At 46.1% G+C, this 23,513-nt stretch overlaps 1 protein-coding gene across 1 annotated transcript in view; it reads left to right on the top strand.

Annotated features, from left to right (window-relative positions):
- Positions 1-21,140, top strand: part of c1h18orf63 (chromosome 1 C18orf63 homolog) — a 102,420-nt gene extending 81,280 nt beyond the window's left edge. Inside the window, exons 13-15 of the mRNA XM_070879166.1 lie at positions 1,127-1,258; positions 8,923-9,012; positions 20,011-21,140. Of these exons, the coding sequence (XP_070735267.1) occupies positions 1,127-1,258; positions 8,923-9,012; positions 20,011-20,139 (351 nt within the window). The 3' untranslated portion in view covers positions 20,140-21,140. The remainder of the gene's footprint in view (positions 1-1,126; positions 1,259-8,922; positions 9,013-20,010) is intronic.
- The last annotated feature ends 2,373 nt before the right edge of the window (positions 21,141-23,513 follow it).

The following is a 23,513-nucleotide window of genomic DNA, read 5'->3' as shown; positions in this document are numbered from 1 at the left end:
CCGCTTCTGATGTGTGTTTACCACCGCTGTGGATGAGGTGGCCTCCTGCGCGAAATTCAGCTATTTGGAATTTTTTTTGGAGCAGACCAGAGGTCAGTCATAATGGGGGCGGAAGTGCGGTGGTGAGCACTCTAGAGCAGCGGAAGTGGAGGCGGGACGGATTCACTGTCGCTGTCAACCATCAGCCTGGTGCTGATGACGTGATGCATGCGTCACCACGTCTCTCTCCTTCACTTAAAGGGGAGAGTCGCTGCGAGCTCTGCCATTATTTTAGTTAGGTCCACTGGACCGCCAGGGAAGGTTTCGGCCGGGCCAGTGGCCTGGCACCCAAGAGCGGGTGCCAGGCTGCCTGTTGGCGGCCCGCTGAACCCGGGGCATAATTGTCGGGCCGACCTGGCAGTTGGCTGACAAAAAAAATAAAATGGTGGCAGTGCACCCTCTCCTTGAATAACCACCGCACAGCCGTGTCGCACACACTTCGAAGACAGTGCACCGACAGAAAAAGCTGTCGGGGGCACCGTTCGGCGGCCCGAAGACCTTTATTGCTGAATTTCTATGGAGGTGCGGGAGATCGGCAGTGCGTTCTTTGATGATTCACTTCGGACGGGTCGGCAGCAGCGGGGCAGAAGTGGGGACCGCCAGAAAAATTAACTAGGTGAATTTCGCTGACGGTGACCATTTGACCGCAAATCCGTGGCCACTCGACTCCACCGCTTGGCCGCCACTTTCTGACGGTAAGGGATTTTTTCGGGAGGCTGAATTTCAGCCCCATTGTCTATTTCTTGTTAACAGGATAGCAGAGCAGTTAAAATAAAATTTCACTTTAATTGTTAATGATTTTTTTACAGTCCTTTCTACAGAGAAGTTGTATATTTACAATAGCTTGTTTTTCATACAGAGTCCATCTTTCTATATTTATTTATTTTAGTATATTAAGAAAGTTGATTACACTAACAAAACAATTTCAAAATGCGTGCTAATTCTGAACTGCGACTACCTAAAACTAAAGGCATACTCTAACCCGCAGGTTTGTTGGAGAACTCACTGAGCAATGTCACAGGAGCTCTGCTAATTTCTAGAAATAAAATGTGTTATATACCATTACTGGTTGGATTTTGCCTTCCAGGTGCTAGATGTGATTGATATAAAGGAGCCACTTAAGCAAGGAAGGCAAATGCCTACTCAACATCTGAGCTTAAAATCTTTGACAGGAATGCATTTTTCTGATATGAAAGGATCTGAGAAAAGGAAAAGTGAAGTAAGCTCCCATCTTTGAAATGTTTACTGTTTTGGCTTTTTAAAAATAAATATAGAGTAGAATGTCAGCTGTCGTTCAGTGGGTAACACACTCTGTTCACTTGTGGGACGGATGTGCTGTGAAATTTGTGCTCCCCGAGGTAGGAATGAGTCACCGTACCGGATATTGCAGGTGAGCCCTCATTTCATATGCATGGCAAGCTCCCATTCGGAGCATGTCAAAGGGAGGGAGTGGAATATATGCTGTGTAACAGTTCTTAAAGAGCTGCTCAAAGGCAGATGGATGCATATTGGGTCAAAAATGTGTCCCTGCCTGTAAGGTATTTACTTCATGGGTTCTTTGCTTAAGAATTCATAGCAACACATTGCTATTAAGAACAATTTGGTTTATTAACAAATCATACTACACATTACCAGTTCATCCACTCAGCTCACTACTGCATACCACATCGTGGATGACCTAGACCCAACTGACTGGGGTTTTATTGAGTGTTGTGAACATCAAATGACTGGCTAAGTCACTCATAATGCAACAGCTCTACAAACCTGTGAGCTCAAATGAAGTGACTGTCAAAAAACACTGGATGCTACTTTTTGGAGCACTACAGTACAATACAAGCTCTCTTATGGTTCGTGATGCATTAAGTGGGTGCAAGGAGGGTTGCCCTGTTTGAAATTCCAGTGCATCCTATCCAAAGGACAACGATGCAGCATGCTTGATAGGAGGTGGTGGTCAGGATCAGTGCTGTGTACGATGCCCATAGGACCTGGGAACAGATTGGGAGGAAGATGATAGACCCAAGGGCCTATCGTGGCACTCGTCGCTGCCTTCTTATGAGCAGCAATCCCAACTACCGCATTCTACTCTCTCACTGACTTTCTGATCAGCGCGCTTGTTAGGGGCTAATCTTGCCAACATCCTTCCCGTCCCATTCACCCTTACCTTCCTAGTGATGACCCTGTGGATTCTTCAAGAGGATCAACTATCAGTGCCCTCTCCACATCTCCCTCCAGAATGTCCGTTCACTTGTGAACAAGGCCCTTGCCATCCATGAGCTTCTTGTGGATGATTCCATCGACTACATGGCTTTGACGGCAACTTGGCTGATGGTTGATGACACCTTCCCCCTTCTCCGCCTGGTTATACATTCCACCATCTGAGACCGCTGCAGTGGTGATGTGCCCTTATTATCAAATCACATCTTCGTCTGTCCTGCTTCGCTGGCACCTCCTCCTCCTTTGAGAATCTCACCGTGTTCCACCCTTCTCCACTCTTCTTTAAAATCCTCAGTCTCTACTGTCCACCCAAGTGCAACATCAAGTTTCTCACCAAGTTACCTTCACTGCTTTCCTCCCTCAACCTCTGCATCATGATTCAACCTCCATCTCAATTCATCATGCTCTCCTCTGAGTTCACTGTCTTCCTCTTCTCCATTAATCTCTCCATATAAACACGCCTACCCATATTCATGGCCAGCCCCTTCACCTTCCCATCTCACGTGGCCTCTCTGCTCCCATTGTGGCAATCACAGATAAGGCCATCACTTCCCTGCATCTCTATTTACATCCCCCTTTCCCCTCCCAACCCCACTTCATTCTGTATCCGTCCTTGGAAAAAAACCCTCTCCTACGTCACCTACAATGGCACTTTCAAATTCCCAACTGACTAGCCGCTGGCTGTCTATTCACCACAACATTTCTGCAGCTAACGATTTGCTCAATCACATCCTCATCTCCACCTTTGATGCCTGTCTCCATTAAATCCATTTATTTCCCTCAGCCTGGTCATTCCTATGGTTCGTGCGCCATCTCCACTTCCTTAAGTCCAATAGATGCATTCTTGAACATTTAGGGCAGACAACTGGTTTAGTGATTCATTGCCAGATCTAGCTTGACCACATCAAGCACTATCAGGTTCTGCTCTTATATGCCAAAACTGTTTATTACTCCAGGATCATCCTGGAATGCAAAGATAACCCCCAGCTTCTTTTCTCCACTACAACCCGTCTTTTTAAGCCTCTCTCCTCTTCCCCCTCCACCCTCAACTCCAACAACAAGGATCTCATGTATTTCTTTGTCACTAAGATTGAGACCATCTGTTCAGCTGCCTCTGCTACTTCCCACCATTCCCCTAGCCCAACAAGTCAAATTTCCCCTTAGCTTCCCCCCCTGTCCTAGCCCTGAACTCGCATCTTTCTCCAGTTTCTCATCTTTCTCCCGTCATGCCCTCTCGAAGCTCATCTTGTCTATGAGAGCCACCTCCTGCTCCCTCAACCCAATTCTCACCAAACTGCTGACTATCCAACTTCCTTTCCTGGCCCCCATGTTGGCTGATGCTGTTAATGATGATGTTATTGTTAAATCTCCTCTTTAATTCTGTGGTCAACACCCTCATCTTCAAAAAATCCACCCGTGACCCTTCTGTATTTGCAAACTGCTGCCCCAACTCCAACCTCCCTTTCCTCTCCAAATTCCTTGAATGTGCTAAATTCTTCTTTTCCACAATTCCATGTTTAAATCCCTAGAATCAGGTTTCCACCCCTACCTTGATAAACTATCCCCCCTCGTCCTCGACCTGTCTGCAGCCTTTGAAGCGATTGACCCCACCATCCTCTTCCAACGTCTCAACTACGTTCTCCAGCTGGGTGGGACTGCCCTCGCCTGGCTCCATTCTTATCTCTCCAGTCGTAGCCAGAGAATCTCCTACAATAGCTTCTTTTCCCACCCCTGCACCATTACCTCTGAAGGTCTCTAAGGTCTGTTTGGCTTCCTCCTATTTCTCATCTACATGCTGCCCTTCGGCAACATCATCTGAATCCGCAGCGCCAGGTTCCACATGTACACTCACAACACACAGCGCTACCTCACTACCACCTCTCTCGACCCCTCCACTGCTGCTGATTTGTCACATTGCTTGTCCACCATCTGGGCCCAGAGCTGCTCGAGGTTACCCTCCAAGGTCATCTGCAGTCTCCACAATTGGAGGTCAGCAGCCTTCCAGCACCCATGCTGCAGCCACTGGGGGGGAGCACCTCATAGGAGCACTAGAATAGGCAAAGGCATACGGAAAACAGCCAGTAAGGGAATACACAACAGTGATTAGTTTAATTTTTTATGCATTATTTAATGAATAAATTGATAAAATTAGATTTAAATGTGCACTTTCTGGTGGGTTTTATTTTTATGTTGTCAGAAAGAGGAAAATGTCATTGTCAATGATAGAAGAAAAGTAAGGAGTACGGGACTGTTGGTGAATGAGCGATTATTAAAATTACTGGTATCGCTCATTAATAATCTGATCATGTAGAGCCTTGGCTACTTTGTATCCTCCCTGCCTCTTCCAGTTTCTTGCTTCCTGTTCCACTTTCTCCTCCTCCTCCACTTCCTTTTCTTCCTCCTCTTCCTCATGCTCCCACACTTCAGCTTCCCACATGATAAGTGGTACCAAGGACTGTTCCCTTATAATAGCCAGGTTGTACAGCATGCAGCACACTAGCACAAATCTTGATACCCGCTCAGCTGAGTACTGTAGGGCCCCTCAAGAGTGGTCCTGGCTGCGAAAGCATTGCTTGAAAACGTCGATGATGTGCTCTATAATGTTCCTTGTGACAGCATGGCTCTAATTGTAAGCCTCCAGTGCATGTGTGCATGGCTTCCTGACCGGAGTCATGAGCCATGTCATAAGTGGATAAACCTTGTTGTCCAGTAGCCACATTTGACTTGCCATAGTGGGTCAAATACAGGTTTAACAGTGGACTGCCACAGAATGAAAGAATCATGGGGGTGAAATTTCCCCATGCCCCGATTCGGGGTGGTAGCCTTCCGATGCTGGGACTTTTATTGCCCAGCCCAGAAGTATCGCCCCTGACGCGGAACTGGGCCTTATGCCCCTCAAAGGAATTGGAGCGCTGTTTCCAGTGCTCTGCTTCCTTTGTGGGCAGTCCCAGGGTGGCAGTGTGGCGTTACAGCACCCCTCCCCTTTTGTTAAAGGCGAGGGCCGCTGCACACTCTTCATGGCCCTTTGGGGGCCACCACTGGGCCACCAGGGACACATGAGACCGAGTGAGCAGCCCGGCACCCAAGACGGAGTGCCAGGCTGCATGATGGTGGCCCAGGCCACGCTAGGGCCACCATGGTCGGGCCGACCAGGAGACAACAATGGCGGCCTGGGGTGCTGCAGGCCTCCTCTTTAGACATCGCCCGGGAACTGATGTCCGCCAGCTTCGCGAGTCTCAAAGCTGGTATTGACATCCGTCTGCAAGGCAATTTCCCCCTTTAAAGGGTTGGCAAGGGGCAGTGAGGGTTCATCACGCATGGTAATGACGTCATCACCGGTTGTGCGGTGGTCCAGGACGTTAACCGGGTGGCGCAGCGCTACCAGGACAGCATCTTCCAAACCTCTGGAGAAATTTCCCGGGAGGCGGTAGCGCCCTCCTCCCCCAGGCAAAAACTGCCTTGTGCCACCCAGAGGTGCTATAAAAGGCTATAAAAAGGGCTATAAAAAGGGGCCATTGCGCCCTCCCATGATTTCTACCAGGATACTGGGTATTCACCTGCATGATGTGCTGCCTGTGTTCACACGAGCTGCCTATTGAGGGAGTGGAATCCCTTTCGGTTTAGGAAATAGCCGAGTTCACGTGAGGCACACACAAGGCAATGTGCATGCTGTCAGTGGCACCATGCACCATGGGGAAGCCTGCAATCCGTGTAAAACCTCGTACTCAATCTGCCTGCTTGTCTCTGGCAAGTGGGAATGAGATGAATGTGTTTCTCTTTGTATAGAGAGCCTCAGTGACCTCCCTTAGACAGTAGTGTATTGAAAACTGCGAAATGTTGCTTATATCTCCAGTGGTAGCCTGAAAGGAGCCAGACTTAAAAATTAAGAGCCACAGTCACTTTGACAGCCATAGGGTGTGCCCTGCTTTGAGGTTGCAGTTGTGGCTGCAGCAGTTGACAGTTTCACTCATGACCTCTTTTGTGAACCAAAGATGTCACATGCACTGTGCATCGCTGAAGTTGAGGTAACATAATTGCTCCCTGAAGATCCTTGGCAGCTATGGCTTCCTGCTGAGAGCCTTCCTCCCCCTCCTCCTCCTCCCTCTTCCAGCAGCTTGTCCTGCTCTGCATGACCTATCTTCATGATCCCGGTCATGTTCAATTCACAGAAGAAGTTCTACCAGGCCACCAAGTCTGGATGCAACTTCTTTCAGCTCAATATTTTATATGACAAAAAAAGTACTGCAAGACCCATCAGACAACTCCCTGTAGAGTAGTTAAACTTTAGCCAAGTATAGAAAACCTCCAAAGAGGCATAAATGTGCACCAGCAGCCAAAATAAATAATCCAGCAAATAACCTGCAAGTACTTCATGATCCCTTTAAATAGCACTGGTAGGAGGTGTTTCATTCTATTTAATTTCATGTTTAGTTGTATGAGATTAATACTGGCTGAAGTGTAAAGTTCAAAAATTGCAGTGGTGGCTTCGAATCTGCGTTGCACACTGATTCGTGTCAACATCTCGCTACTCTGCATACTGCCAGTGGTCATTAGGTGCGCATGTGCAAACCCCTTAATCAAGATGACGTCCATACTTCCCGTCGGAAGTCTCGGACCTCTTTTTCAAGGCTGCGTAGCGCCTTAAAAAACGGATGCAACAGAGCCCAATTTAGCCGCCATTTCTCTGTCTTTACTCCCCTTCTCCCTTTATGTATTTTCTCTCTCCTCTTCCCCTTTCCCTTTTCGCGACCTCCCCTTTCCTCTGGTCCAGTTATATCCCCACCTCCAGCTCTGTTTGACCTGAGTACAGGTAGAGCATCTGAAATCCGAGGCCGTAAAAGATTTCAGGTATTTCTGGATTTCGGGTCGTCTTTCCGATGTCACGAATCCGGAAGCGCTTGGGCCGAGGTCAGTGTGCTGCGGAAGCGGAGTTGGCAGCAGAGGGTGGGCGGAGGGTCTGGGACAGCGGAGGGTCCAGAGCGGTGGCAGAGGGTCGGCGGAGTGGGGGGGGGGGGTGGGGGGCGTGGAGGGGGCTGCAATGGAGGATCCAGGGTGTTGGTGGATGGGCAGAGCAGTGGGGGATGGCAGAGGGTCGGCGGGGGGGGGGAGGTGTTCCTGGTTCGGCGGCGGTGCTGCGGGTCAGGGGTCGGCGCTTCTGAGTTCAGGGGCCGGGAAAAACCTGCATTGAAGACCTGCAAAAAAGGTAAATTGAAGTTTTTATTTTTTAAGTCTTTTTCAGTGATTTGGGTAAGGGTTTTGTGAATGTTTTGTGAAATTTTTTTTGTTTTTTGGAATTTTTTGGGGGTGTTTTCCCCCTCCCTAAGCCCAACTCGCAGTGGTAATCGGTTGAAAAAAATGTCCGGATTTCGGTACATTTTCCGGATTCCGGACGACCCCTCCACGGATCAGCGCGATGTCCGGATTTTGGAACATTCCAAATTTTGGAACTCTAGATTTCAGATGCTCAACTGGTACTACATGGTCTTAACTTTTTGTATGCTAAACCAAGGGAAAATGAAACTTTGGTAGGAAAAATAAAAAAGCAAATTATTATTTAAATGGGGAGAGATTACAAAATGATGCAGTACAGAGGGATCTGGGGGTTCTTGTACATGAAACACAAAAAGTTAGCATGCAGGTACAGCAAGTAAACAGGAAGGCAAATGCAATGTTGGCTTTTATTGCAAGTGGGATAGAGTATAAAAGTAGGGAAGTCTGGGGTAGAGAAGTCCAAAGATTCAAGACCCTCTGAGAGAAGAAATTCCTCCTTATTTTTGTCTTAAATGGGCGACCCCTTATTCTGAAACTATGCCCCCTAGTTCTAGATTTCCCCATGAGGGGAAACATCTCTCTGCATCTACCTTGTCAGGCCCCCTCAGAGTCTTATATAGGGTATTGGTGAGACCTGGAGTACTGCATACAGTTTTGGTCTCCTTATTTAACGACGGATATACTTACATTGGAGGCAGTTCAGAGAAGGTTCACGAGGTTATTTCATGAGATGAAGGGGTTGTCATTTAAAGAAAGGTTGAGCAGGTTGGGCCTATACTCATTTGAGTTTAGAAAAATAAGAGGTGATCTTATTGAAACATATAAGATTCTGAGGGGGCCTGACAGGGTAGATGCAGAGAGGATGTTTCCCCTCATGGGGAAATCTAGAACCAGGGGGCATAGTTTCAGAATAAGGGATCGCCCATTTAAGACACAAATGAGGAGGAATTTCTTCTCACAGAGGGTCATGAATCTTTGGACTTCTCCACCCCAGAGAGCTGTGGAGGCTGGGTCATTGCATATATTTAAGGTGGAGATAGACAGATTTTTGAATGATAGGGGAGTCAAGGGTTATGGGCAGAGAAGTGGAGTTGAGGCCAGGATCAGATCAGCCATGATCTTATTGAATGGCGGAGCAGGCTCGAGGGGCCAAATGGCCTACTCCTGCTCATATTTTTTTTGTTCTTATGAACTGGTAGTTTGACTGAAACATATATTACCAGGCAATATAATAGCTTGTGTTGTTTCTAATTCAAGATCTATTTGGTGCAAAGCAGGATTTTTTGCCTAGTTCTGGTAATTGTTGATATTTTATTGAGCAACAGTCGAGGTACGAGACATTTTTAAGCCCTGCATTTATAAAATTCTGAATAATATTTTGTGGTTTCACAATCATAGGAGGAAGGATCAGATTCAAATCCAAAGAAACCGAAGACCAAGCCAGTTATCCAGGATGTTGATGTGATACAGCGTGCGAAAGATAATCAGGCATCTGAGAAATATTTCGTAACTTTAAAAATTCCCCTCAATCTTTAATTAAATGTGAAAGCATTTTATTTATAGATCAGGAGAGATTTGATAATGGAACGTTCACTAGCCTGGCAATAATTAACCAACACTGAATTTTCTAAACCCAGTTGGAATCTATTGTGTATGGGATCATGGGCTGGGGGGGTGAGGGGGACGCGGTGGATCGTGGGGTCAGGCCAGCGATTGCGGGAGTCGGCAGCGAGGAAGGATTTCAACTTATTCATGTCGAAGTTCTGCACATGCGCTACCCAGTGGCTGGGAATGATTCCAGGTGAGGGATGGTTCTGGATAAGGGAGTTCCAGATAAGGGAGATTCAACCTGTACTGGGCATGCAAAGTACAAAGTATCTTCACGCCTGAAGCAGTTAATTAACAGTTAAATAGCTTGCATTTATATAGCATCTCTAAATGTGGAGAAACCGCCAAGCTACTCCACAGAAGTGGATATGTGTTTGGTGAGGCATGGGATTGAGGATTATCAGAATAAGCAGAGATAAAGATGATTGAATGCTGTTTGGAACATAATGGTTTCTGAGTCGCAGGGTCATTGAAAATCGCATGCTGAAGAAGGCAGCTGATGAAAGATGCTAATGGTGTAATGTTTGTTAGTGTCATGTATGTACTATTGGGATCACTAGGTCTTTACTCGTTGGAGTTCAGAAGAATTAGGGGTGATCTTATAGAAACATTTAAAATAATGAAAGGGATAGACAAGATAGAGGCAGAGAGGTTGTTTCTGTTGGTCGGGGAGACTAGAACTAGGGGGCACAGCCTCAAAATACGGGGGAGACAATTTAAAACCGAGTTGAGAGGGAATTTCTTCTCCCAGAGGGTTGTGAATCTGTGGAATTCTCTGCCCAAGGAAGCAGTTGAGGCTAGCTCATTGAATGTATTCAAATCGCAGATAGATAGATTTTTAACCAATAAGGGAATTAAGGGTTATGGGGAGTGGGCGGGTAAGTGGAGCTGAGTCCACGGCCAGATCAGCCATGATCTTTTTGAATGGCAGAGCAGGCTCGAGGGGCTAGATGGCCTACTCCTGTTACTAATTCTTATGTTCATATGTTCTTAGCCACTAGATGGTGTCACTGTTGGAGGTCATTGAGCTGCACGCACGTTAAACAGTACTCGGTCTAACAGTTATTGCATACACAACATTTGCCGATGAGGCAACACGAACCTTTGCATGCAAAAATGAGCATAATTGGACTGTTGGAGCAATTTGTGGAAGGAGAAGATTGGGCAGACTTTGTGAGCCGTTTGAGCCAGTTCTTCGTGGCCAACAAAATGGAGGAGGTCGGCGACGCAGATCAGTGCTGGGTGGTGTTCCTCATGGTTTGTGGTCCAAAACTTTATGGTCTGATAAAGAATCTACTCCTGTCTGCGAGTCCAACAGAGAAGACATATGAAGAATTGTGTACACTGGTACAGGACCACCTTAAGCCAGACGAAGGCATCATCATCTTGAGATACAGATTTTACACGCACGTTCGCTCAGAGAGCCAGAATGCAGTGGAATTCGTTGCCGACCTGAGATGTCAAGCGGGATCATTTAAGTTCGGGGCTGTGTTGGCAGACATGCTGCGGGACTTCTTTGTAATCACGAGGTGATCCTGCGTAAACTACTGGTGGTGGAGAAGTTGGACTTGAACAGGACCATCACGATCGCTCAGTCATGCATGACAACGTATAGAAGTCTAAAGCAGGTATCAGTGAAAAATCTAAACTCGGCAAGTACTGTAAAAATGATTGATTCGGCGTTCGGCAGAGCGGCACATGGCAGGGCCGACCCGACTGCGTACGCGGAACCTGTGGCTGGCCAAAGTCCACCAATGGGAATGCATCCGATTTCTCCATGTTGGCATTGTGGGGGAAATCACTGGCACCAGCAGTGCTGATTTAAGCAATATAGTTGCAAAGCTGTCTGAGAGTGGGGCATCTCCAGTGCAAGTGTCCGCAGATGAGCAAGCGTGCTGCGATACACCACGTGGAGGATGATGGTCAGACTAGAACAGATCCAGATACGCGATCCGAGATACCAAAGGAGGAAGTGTATGGACTGTACTCGTTCTTAACTAAGAGCAAACCAATAATGATCAATGTGAAATTTAATGGGGTGCTGGTATCGATGCAACTGGACACGGGCGAGTTAATCGATAATGAGCCAGAGGGCATTTGACAAGCTGTGGGATACTAAGGCCTAAGGCTGTGAGGCCCAGGCTGAGTCCAGTCAATGCTAAGTTGTGCATGTACACCAAAGAACTCATAACGGTGATTGGCAGTGTCACAATTAAAGTGTATGAAGGTGCGGTTCACTAGTTACCGCAATGGATTGTCCCAGGCAATGGCCCAATGCTGTTCGGCAGGAACTGGCTTGAAAAAATCAGATGCAATTGGAACGACATCAAGGCGTTGTCGTCGGAGAAAAATACATGTGCCCAAGTACTGAGCAAGTTCCCCTCGCTGTTCGAACCAGGGATCGGCAACTTCACGGGAGCCAAGGTGCAGATCCACGTGGACTCGGATGCAAGACCCGTCCATCATAAAGCTCCGGCAATTCCATATATGATGAGGGAGAAGGTCGAAATCGAACTGGACAGACTCCAGCATGAAGGGATCATATCACTGGTTGAATTTAATGAATGGGCCAGCCCCATTGTTCCTATACTGAAAAGTGATGGCACAGTCAGAATCTGTGGAGACTACAAGGCTACGATCAACAGGGTTTTGAAACAGGATCAGTACCCATTACTGAAGGCTGATGACTTGTTTGCAATGCTAGCCGCGGGGAAGTCGTTCACCAAACTGGACTTGACGTCGGCCTACATGACATAGGAGCTGGTTGAGATGTCAAAGAGACTTACGTGCATTAACACACATAAAGGACCGTTTATTCATCACAGGTGCCCTTTTGGAATTCGATCGGCTGCAGCAATATTTCAGAGGAACATGGAGAGTCCACTGAAGTCTTCCCAGAACCATCGTATTCCAAGATGACATCCTGATCACAGGCCGTGGCTCCAAGGAACATCTGAACAATCTGGAAGAGGTTCTACATCGTCTGGACAAAGTGGGACTCAGACTTAAACGCTTGAAGTGCGTCTTCAAGGCAACAGAGGTCGAATTCCTGGGGAGGAAAATTGCTGCTGAAGGCATCAGGCCCACAGATGTGAAAACCAAGGTCATCAAGAATGCACCCAAGCCGCAGAAAGTGACGGAGCTGCGTTTGTTCCTGGGTCTACTCAAATACTTCGGTAACTCCCTACCTAAATTGAGCACCTTATTAGAACCACTGCACATGCTGCTAAGAAAAGGCGACAACTGGATGTGGGGTACGTCTCAAGACAGAGCTTTTGAGAAAGCCGCTAATCTGCATTGCTCTAACAAGCTGCTGGTACATTATGACCCATGTAAATGTTTAGTATTGGCCTGTGATACTTCGTCATATGGAATTGGTTGCGTACTCCAACAAGCTAAACTTCAACCAGTCGCGTATGCTTCAAAAAGTTTGTCTGAAGCAGAAAGAGCCTACAGAAAAAGAAGCACCAGCCTGTATGTATGGGGTTAAAAAGATGCATCAGTACCTGTTTGGTCTTCAGTTTGAACTGGAGACAGATCACAAGCCGTTCATTTCACTGTTCTCTGAAAACAAATACTAATGCTTCATCCCGTATCCAGAGGTGGGTGCTGACATTATCCACTTATGATTATGTATGCCATTCGCCATAGACCTGGCACTGAGAATTGTGCCGATGCTTTGAGCCGTCTGCCGTTGCCCACACTGGAGGTGGAAACGCCACAACCGGCAGACCTATTGTTAGTTATGGATGCTTTTCAGAGTGAAGGAACCCCTGTCACGGCTCAACAAGTTAAGACCTGGACCAGACAGGACCCGATTTTATCGGTGGTGATGAGTTGCATCCTCAAAAATACCGAAGCAAATGTTCGAGGAGACCAAACCTTACATTTATCGCAAAGACGAACTATCTATTCAGTTGGATTGTATACTGTGGGGCAATCGTATTGTTATGCCCAAGAAAGGGAGAGAGAAATTTATACATGAGCTACATAGCACATATCCCGGCATTGTAATGATGAAAGCCATCGCCGGGTCTCATGTATGGTGGCCGGTGTTATGTATGAATAAAGAATCTGACTAGATACTGTGAGCTCAAGTAAAGTATGACCGTAGTCTTTTATTGCAGGTCTCCAGAGTGCCTCTCCAGCCTGTGAGGCTTCCTTAAGTACAGGTGCTCCCAAGGGATTGTGGGATCCCTGGGGACTCCAGAGGATGAGCCCTCTGGTGGCTACATAAGGTATTTACAGGTTTACATACAAAACAACACTCCCCCCCCCCCCCCGCCCCCCTTTCCCCCCCAAAGTCAATAGTGTAACTATTTACAAGCTAAGTCGATCTGGGGCCTTTCTTTCCCTGGTTGATCGTCTCGATGCAAATGCTGATTTTGGTGAATTGTTTGTTGGGCCCGCACTGGGCTGCTATGCAGCTCGCCTTGCTGGGCTGTCTGGTGTGGTGAGCCCTGCTGGGCTGCTGCGGGTGATGAGTTCTGCTTCGTGTTCAAACCGCGTTGTCGGTTGCCACTGGTGTGTATGTTGGGAGGGTCAAAGAAGGTAGGGTCCAAAGTGGGTTGCTCAGGATAGTCTGTGAATCTGAGGTGGATTTGGCCCAAGTGTTTCTGGTGAATGAGTCCATTTCAAAGTTTGACCCGAAACACCCTACTCCCCTCTTTGGCCACAATAGTGCTGGGAAGCCACTTGGGACCTTGTCCATAGTTCATTACAAATACCGATCATTGATTTCAATTTTGCATGACACATTTGCGCTATCATGATATGTACTTTGTTGAAGCCGCTTGCTCTCTACCTGTTCATGTACATCAGTGTCGACTAACGAGAGCCTTGTCTTAAGTGCCCTTTTCATGAGCAGTTCAGCGGGTGGAATCCCAGTGAGCGAGTGGGGTCTCGTGCGGTAGCTAAGCAGGACTCAGGATAGGCGAGACTGCAGTGAGCCTTCAGTTACCCTCTTCAAGCTCTGCTTGATGGTTTGCACTGCTCTCTCTGCCTGACCATTGGTTGCTGGTTTGAACAGGGCAGATGTGACATGTTTGATCCCATTATGGGTCATGAACTCTTTGAACTCAGCACTGGTGAAACATGGTCCGTTGTCGCTCACAAGGACATCAGGCAGGCCGTGCGTGGCAAAGATGGCCCGCAGGCTTTCAGTGGTGGGAACAGACATGCTTGCCGACATTATCTCACATTCAATCCATTTGCAGTACGCATCTACAACCACTAGGAACATTTTACCCAAAAATGGGCCTGCATAGTCGACTTGGACCCTGGACCACTGTTTGGAGGGCCAAGACCATAAACTTAATGGTGCCTCTCTGGGTGCATTGCTTAACTGCGAGCATGTGTTACATTTGTGCATGCAAGACTCTAAGTCCACATCGATACCGGGCTACCACAGGTGGGATCTGGCTATCGCTTTCATCATTACAATGCTTGGGTGAGTACTGTGGAGATCATTGATGAAAGTCTCCCTGCCCTTCTTGGGGATCACTACCCAATTACCCCACAGAAGGCAGTCTGCCTGTATAGACATTTCATGTTTGCGCCGCTGGTACAGCTTTATCTCTTCCTGTATTTCCAATGGGACATTGGACCAGCTCCCTTGAAGCACACAATTTTTTTACTAGAGACAGTAAGCGGTCCTGGCTCATCCAGGTTCTAATCTGTTGGGCTATGACGGGTGATTGCTCACTCTCGAATGCCTCCATTACCATGACTAAATCTGTGGCCTGTGCCATTTCCACCCCTGTGGTGGGCAATGGCAGCCGACTGAGAGCATCGGCACAGTTTTCTGTGCCTGGCCTGTGGCGGATGACGTAGTTATATGTGGACAACGTGAGCGCCCATCTCTGGGTGCGGGCCGATACATTCGTATTCATCCCCTAACTTTCGGAAAAAAGGGCTATCAGTGGCTTATGGTCAGTTTCCAATTCACATTTGAGCCCAAACAGATACTGATGCATTTTCTTTACCCCATAACCACACGTAACGCTTCTTTTTCAATCATGCTGTAGGCTCTCTCAGCCTTAGACAGACTTCTGGATGCATAAGCAACCAGCTGCAATTTCCCAGATTCATTAGCTTGTTGCAATACACACCTGACCCTGTACGACGATGCATCACATGCTAGTACCAAACGTTTACATGGATCATACAACACAAGCAATTTGTTTGAGCATAACAGTTTTCTAACTTTTACAAAGGCATTTTCTTGGATTTTACCCCATACCCATTCATGTTCTTTACTCAGTGAGGCATGCAATGGTTCTAACAGTGTGCTGAGACCTGGTAAGAAGTTACCAAAGTAGTTCAGGAGTCCTAGAAACGACCGCAGCTCTGTCACATTCTGTGGCCTCAGTGCATTCTCGATTGCTTCCGTCTTCAAATCGTTGGGCCTGATGCCGTCTGCCATGATTCTCCTCCCCAGGAACTCCACTTCAGGCACCAGGAAAACACACGTCGAGCATTTTATCCTGAGCCCCACGCAGTTGAGTTGACTAAGAAACTCCTCCAGGTTCTGCAGATGCTCGAATGTCCCGACCTGTAACCAAGATGTCGTCCTGGAAGACCACCGTGCGCGGGACCGACTTCAGTAAGCTTTCCATGTTTCCCTGGAATATCGACGCGGCTGATCGAATCCCAAATGGGCATCTGTTGTAAATGAAGAGACCTTTGTGCATGTTGATGCAGGTAAGGCCCTTCAATGATTCCTCCAGCTCCTGTGTCATGCCGGCTAAAGTCAAGTCCAGCTTCGTGAACATCTTTCTTCCCGCCAGCATCGCAAAAAGGTCATCTGACTTTGGTAGTGGGTATTGATCCTGCAGGAAGAAATGATTGATAGTTACTTTGTAATCACCACAGATTCTGACGGTGCCGTCTCCCTTGAGGACTGGAACAATTGGACTGGCCCACTCGTTGAATTCGATCGGCGAAATGATGCCCTCTCTTTGCAGCCAGTCCAGCTCGATCTCCACCCTCTCTCTCATCATATACGGTACTGCTCTCGCCTCGTGATGGATGGGTCGCACCCCAGGAATCAAATGGATCTGCACTTTTGCTCCTTGGAAGTTCCCGATGACTGCTTCGAACAGCGAGGGAAACTTGTTTAAGACCTGGGCACACGAAGTGTCATCAACAGACGAGAGCCCTCGGACATCATCCCAGTTCCAGCGTATCTTTCCCAGCCAGCTCCTGCCAAGCAGCGTGGGACCATCTCCCGGTACCACCCAGAGTGGTAGCTTGTGCACTGCTCCATCGTAAGAGACCTTTAAAGTAGCACTGCCAATTACAGGAATCAGTTCCTTTGTATAAGTTCTCAGTTTAGTGCGAATGGGAGTCAGGAACGGCCTTGAGGCCTTGCTGCACCACAATTTATCGAAAGTCTTTTTGCTCATAATGGACTGGCTCATGCCAGTGTCCAGTTCCATTGACACCGGGAGTCCATTTAATTCAACCTTCAGCATTATCGGTGGACACTTTGTGGTAAATGTGTGCACCCCATTTACCTCTGCCTCCTCGGTCTGAGGCTCTGGTTCGTCGTAATCTGCCATGAATCTGTCCTCCTCTGCAACATGGTGGTTTGCAGGATTAGCAGGGTTTGCAGCACGCCTGACCATACGTTGGAGGTGTCCCATTGTTCCACAGCCCTTGCTAACGTACCCTTTGAAGCAGCATGAATGGAAATGATGATCACCCCCGCACCGCCAACAAGGTGTTAATGGCCTTGCATTCATCACCCTTGATGGTGGACTCTGAGACTTCTGCAGATGTGCAGCTGCAGGCATGTGGGACCTGCCCTGTAAGTTGCGATTTGAAAACAACATCACTTTGTTCATAGTACTTGTAGCAGCACTAGTGTGCTGAGAGATTTGCTTAGTATTGTCACTGGTGGTAATGAACGTCTGGGCTATCGCTATGGCTTTACTCAAGGTTGGGGTCTCTACAGTCAAAAGTTTGCTAAGTATCACTTCATGGCCAATGCCAACTACGAAGATGTCCCTGAGCATGTGCTCCAAATGTCCTTCAAATTCGCAATGTCCTGCAAGGCGTCTCAGCTCGGCAACATAGCTCACCACTTCCTGGCCTCAGATCTTTTGTAGATGTAGAACCGGTACCTTGTCATCAGAACGCTTTCCTTTGGGTTCCGATGCTTCCGGACCAGTGTGCACAAATCTTCGTATGATTTTTCTGTGGATTTCGCCGGAGCAAGCAGATTTTTCATGAGGCCATGCCTGCCGACGGTGAGCAGAATCGCCCTTCGTTTGGCAGTGTTCGCTTCTCCTTCCAGCTCATTGGCCATGAAGTATTGGTCGAGTCGCTCCACGAAGGTTTCTCAATCATCTCCCTCTGAAAATTCCTCCAGGATGCCCACGGTTCTCTGCATCGTTGGGTTCGTCATCTGTATCTCGTTACCAGTTGTTATGTATGAATAAAGAGTCTGACTAGATACTGTGAGCTCAAAGTAAAGTGTGACCTTAATTTTTTTATTGCAGGTCTCCAGGGTGCCTCTCCAGCCTGTGAGGCCTCCTTAAGTACAGGTGCTCCCAAGAGATTGTGGGATCCTTGGGGACTCCAAGGGATAAGCCCTCTGGTGGCTACACAAGGTATTTACAGGGTTACATACATAACAGCCGGGAATTGACTCTGATCTGGAATCATGTTTGCATCAATGCAACACTTGCATGCAGATCAGCAAAGCACCAGCGGAATCGCCGCTGAGTCTGTGGTCGTGGCCGTCCAAACCATGGTCCAGGATCCACATAGACTTTGCAGGTCCCTTCCTGGGAAAGATATTTTTAGTTGTGCTGGATGCATAATCGACGGATAGAGTGTATAATCATGTCATCCAGCACATCCACAGCTACCATTGAGAATCTTAGTGTCATGTTCCCAACACATGGTCTACCTGACATCATTGTTAGCGACAACGGATCGTGCTTCACCAGTCAGGAGTTTCAAGAGTTTATGAAACTCAATGGTATCAAACATGTAAGGTCAGCACCATTCAAACCGGCATCCAATGGGCAAGCAGAACGTGCTGTCCAAATCATAAAGCAGAGTATGAAACGAGTAACCCAAGGGCCACTGCAGACCCGCCTGTCATATATACTGCTTAGTTACAGGTCAAGACCACACATGCTTACTGAGGTCTCGCCTGCTGAACTAATGATGAAGAGAGGTCTTAAGACCAAGCTATCTCTTGTACACCCTGACTTGAATAATCATGTTGAATATAGAAGACAAAGTCAGCAAGGGTATCACGTTCGCACAATTGTGTCATGTGATATTTCTGTAAATGATCCTGTATATGTTCTAAATTATGGTCAGGGTCCCAAGTGGATTGCTGGTACTGTCATGGCCAAGGAGGGCAACAGAGTATTTATTGTCAAGCTCAAAAATGGGCAAACATGCAGGAAACATATGGATCAGATAAAGCTGTGGCACACAGTCGAACTGGACCAGTCGGAGGAAGAGACAATCGGCAACCAACCAACCTACCCCCAGTCATCGGAGGACTCAGTGGTCATCAGTGAATGGGACTTTCAATCACTGACATGTTCAATGAAAATGGACTTTCAATCCCTGACATGGCCATTGTCACTCCCACCAGTTCAGCCACCCAGCCACCAGTCACAACAGACTCTGAACACTCACCCAAGGCTGGAGTTGAACTGAGACGGTCAACCCGGGAGCGTAAAACACTGGACCATCTCAATTTGTAAAAGACTGTGTTAATATCTCAGAGGGGGGTATTGTTATGTATGTACTTTTGGGATCACTAGCCACTAGATGGTGTCACTGTTGGAGGCCATTGGACTGCACGCACGTGTGTGCAGCCCAAGTATAAAAGGCCAGACATTTTGTATATTAGTCACTTTGGGCCTTAATAAAGCAGAGCCAAGTTCATGCCTCTTGGAGTTAAACTGTACTCAGACTAACAGTTATTGCATACACAACAGTTAGATAAACTGGAGTTTCTCGATGTGGCTGGGAGGAGGGGCAGGAGATGGGGAGAAACTTTTCCTCAGTCCAGCAGATTGTGCACAGATGAATTGGTATGATGGGACAATATACCCTTATTTTTGATTTCTTGCATCAAAACTGTAAGACAAGTTGATGATTGTTTATATAATTACTCTATCAACGATTACTCTAGGAAGAGGAATATACCATGGCACAGGTAACTTAATACCTGTATTCTTAAGATGGACTTGTCTGTCCCTCCCATTCTGTACTCTTGTATGTGTGGGGAGATTTCCTATTTACTCTACCTACAGTGAAAGTTTAAACATGTTCTTCATGATTTTGCAACCCAAAGAGAAGAGGCAAAAACTCCGTGGGATAGTGTGGAGTAAGTGAAGGAAGAAACTGCAGTTTGACTGAACAGGACTAACCATCCTTTCCCTGCTGTTAATTTACATTGGTTCATTGTATCATGTGAGGAGGCCTGATGTTAAGTCACTAGAGTATGGGGTAGAATTTCCACCATAACTTGGTGAAAGATCAGTGGAGACTCTAGAGAAATGGTGTAAATGGCCGTTTATTGTTTCCTCAGGGTTCCCACCAAAGTTTGGTGGTAGATTAGGAGAACCCCTGTGAAATTGCTGTCACTGATGTATAGAGGGGGATTAATAGTGATTTATTCAGATATATCAATACAGTAGAATGGGTGTTTACAACAGGCTAAGAGGATATGTCAGTACAGTATATGGTGGGGGATGGGGGGAAAGCTATTATAGGTTTTGTTGGCTAGTAGAATGGGGGTGAAAGTTGATGTTTAGTTACCTTATATCTCAGAACAAAAAAAGAATACAATTTAGAGCCTGGGTAAATAATTCTAAAAATCTGTATTTTCTTTCTCTGCAGCTGTCTAAATTGAATAGTGTTACTCTTCAATTTTGGTTGAAATGTCGTGGTGTTTCTGTGAAAACAAGGGACAAGAAGGAGCTGCTAGTTTCCAAAATCATGGAATTTATCAATAGTCCTGCAGAATGAATTTGAGAATATTCACCTGGACAGGTGTCTACATAGAGTAGAACAGAGTCTTGCATGCATGCGACGAGATGTTCCAAGTGTTGTAATGTATGTTTTATGTTCTTTGTGCATCTCCTACTGTCAGGAATGTTTAGCATATGCTACCTGTGTCTCGCTTGTTTTTCTTGATTATTACTCAGGGCTGAATTTTGCACGTTGCCCATTTCGGGGCGGTCCTGTTAGCGCCCAGGAACAGTTTGCACCTCAGTCAGCAAAATTAGGCAGCTGAGCCCTGAGTATGGAGAAGAGTGCTAAGGGAAACGTTGTACACCTCCCTTAAGGTGCTAGGTTGGCTGAGCATGTGACAATCCCAAGCTAAACAGCTGGCCTTGGAGCACTCTAAGAGAGGCCTGGGGGAAAAAAAACGGAAAAAAACCCACCAAAAACATTCCCCATAAGTAATTCATTCCACCACAACATAAATCGCAAAAAGAAAAATTACACTTACCTGAGGTCGACATTACTTACCTCACTGCAGCCACTACAGATCAGACCCCCTGCTTTCACAGGCGGGCGTGCTGCGGGGCGCTATGGGTCGGGCTGTAGCCAGAAATTAAGCTGGTGTCACAACCAGGGATGTTGCACAACGGCCCGCCCTGCTGAAACCAGCTCCAAAAACCTTGGCGGGGCGCTGGAAGCTGGCCGCCCACCCAGAAGAGCTTACCACCGCCAATGCCGCTCCTCCGGGGTGAAAACAGACAGCAACAAGCGGAAAATCCAGCCCTTATATCTTAATGCCATCTAATTTATTCTGAATCAAATATATTGAGTAATACAGAACTGATCCATGTTCTCCAGCAGTAATGACGATTACAATTTCTGTCAAAAAGCTATTTATTCAATGGCATTGCTGCACTCACTATTAATTAGCTACAGTAACTATGTGTGAATCATAAAGAATCATTCTCAAATATATTTTCTCTCTTATTAAGTTTTGTTAATGTGAAAGTTTCCAAGCCAAAGAAAACTCTGATATGTTATAATATATTTTTCATGAAAGAACACATTTATTTATCATTGTGATATGTGCAGTAATGTGTATAGTAAGTTATAAATGCAGTCGGATTTACTTCTCTGAAATAGTTTAAAATAAATTAAACATTTATTTAAATAATTGCTCACTTACTGCCCACTTACTGTCACACCCCTGAAAATTAAAAAATAATTTACATTGGTAAAATTGCAATGAACAACATGGGGGTCGATTTTAACTGTTTTCGCCATGGAGGGGAAACAGGCAGCAGCAGATTGGCCGGTCGTTTTACACTCAGTTTGATTTAACTTTCCATTGAAGTCAATGGAAAAGAAAACCGAGCAGCCGATTTTCTGACACCTGTTTCCCGCCACGCCCCCTGGTGGAACAGTTAAAATCAATCCCATAGTTTTCTGATGGCTCACTGAAGTTATCTACTCAGTAGCTAAGCCCTGCACACCATGAAAGTCCAAGGTCCCATACCTGATCTGTGCTGAGTAGGCTAATCTCAAGCTAGCCTCAACACCTCTGAGGGAGGAAGTGCAAAATCAACCGAAGTCCCTGCTCAGTCTTGCTATCCAAATGCTCCAGCAGGAATTGAGTGCCGTTGGATGTTAGGTGTGTTGTCCTTCGAGGTCATGGAGCTTTCCAACAGTGAATGTCGACGTTCATAGCAACACATGAACAACGGCACTAAAGCAGTCCAGTGCTAATGCTTAACATTTAAAATCAAGCTTCTCTTTCAAATACCATTGCCCACACTTTTATGTCGGTGACTAGTAACCTTTACTGGCTGAAAGCAGGCAGTGGAGCAGAAACTGTTTTTCACCGGCATTACAGAGCACTTGTCTATAGGTAAACATTTGTGAAATAAAATTCAGTCCAAGATGATAAAATAAATATCTGCTACCATTTTGGATAAAATGGTGCCCTTTGAGTTATTCATATTAAAGGGAGCCTTCAACTCCAAGCATTAGAACACAGTCGGGTGATGATTTAGGCTTTGTGCGATAGTGTAAAATGGGTGATAGCTAATCGACAGTCCGTTTTACAACACTCGCAACTTTTATTTCCATTGAAATCATTGGAAATAAAAATTAGGAGAGTTGAACACTGCCACACAATGTTAAAATCTACCCCCTCAGAGTCACTTTGCAATCCTAGTTAATTGTACCGCTCTGTCAATTGCATCGGGAAGGTTTTGTCTGTGTACTGAGTGTGATGTCATCAAATGATTTTGCAGAGTTCAATTACAATTGTTCGGAAAATCTTCCGCCATAGATATTACACTCAAAATTTGAGAAATATGTTTAGTAGCTGATCATGAAATTCCACTTGACTTCCACCAGTTGCCCTTCAGAATTCCAGTGGGTACCGGAGAAATGGCATATACAGCCGAAAATAGCGGTTTACGCCATTTCTCTGGGCTTCCCATTAGAGTTACAATGGGAGATCAGTGGTAGCCCCGCGAATTTCAGGGCTAGTGTGTTTACTTTTACAGACTACCTTGTAGTCTCAGTCTGAATGGAATCTTATCCATTCTGACTCTCATGTTCTTGTTATCTTTGGAATTTGTTCAATTTAAGAATTTTCTAAGTGGAAGAACTTTAGATAATGCTTTAGTTGGAATTACATTTTTGTAGCATACATCTAAATTAGGTAGTAAAAATATTCACTTAATTAGCTAGGGAAGACATCTCTGAGGATTTTGAAGGTTTGCTGCAAAATTTGTAGATAAACAAGAAAGTCTGTTGTTCTTAACAAAGCCATTCTAACTTGTGCATATTCAATATTAAAATCAGCTTTGTTTATTGGATCAGTTTTTAACGTGTGCATTTATGACATTTATTTTGACAAAATCTGGATTACCTACTGTTCACTTTTACGTATAAATAAATTATACAGTTTTAGATTTTTATTATTGGTTTTCAGCATCTACAGCATGACTTGTGTTTGTAAGATGATCAGTCAAATTAGAGGATTAGACACAAAGGGATCTATAAGTGTCAGCTGTGGCTCAGTGGGTAGCACACTCACCTCTGAGTCAGAATGTTGTGGGTTCAAGTCTCACTCCAAGAACTTGAGCATAAGAATTTAGGCTGACACACCAATGCTGTACTGAGGGAGTGCTGCACTGTTGGAGTGAGTGTTAAATCAAGGCCTCGTCTGCTCTCTCAGGTCGACATAAAAGGTCCAATAGTATTATTTTGAAGAAGAGCAGGGGTCAATATTTATCCGTCAATCAAACAGATTATCTGGTCATTATCACAACGCTGTTTGTGGGAGCTTGCTGTGTGCAAATTGGCTGCTGTGTTTCCCACATTACAATAGTGACTACACTCCAAAAGTACTTAATTGGCTG

The sequence above is a fragment of the Pristiophorus japonicus genome, chromosome 1, assembly GCF_044704955.1.
Source record: "Pristiophorus japonicus isolate sPriJap1 chromosome 1, sPriJap1.hap1, whole genome shotgun sequence".
Taxonomy (NCBI): domain Eukaryota; kingdom Metazoa; phylum Chordata; class Chondrichthyes; family Pristiophoridae; genus Pristiophorus; species Pristiophorus japonicus.
Note: the sequence above shows the minus strand (reverse complement) of the source record. Positions and strands in the feature narration are given on the sequence as shown.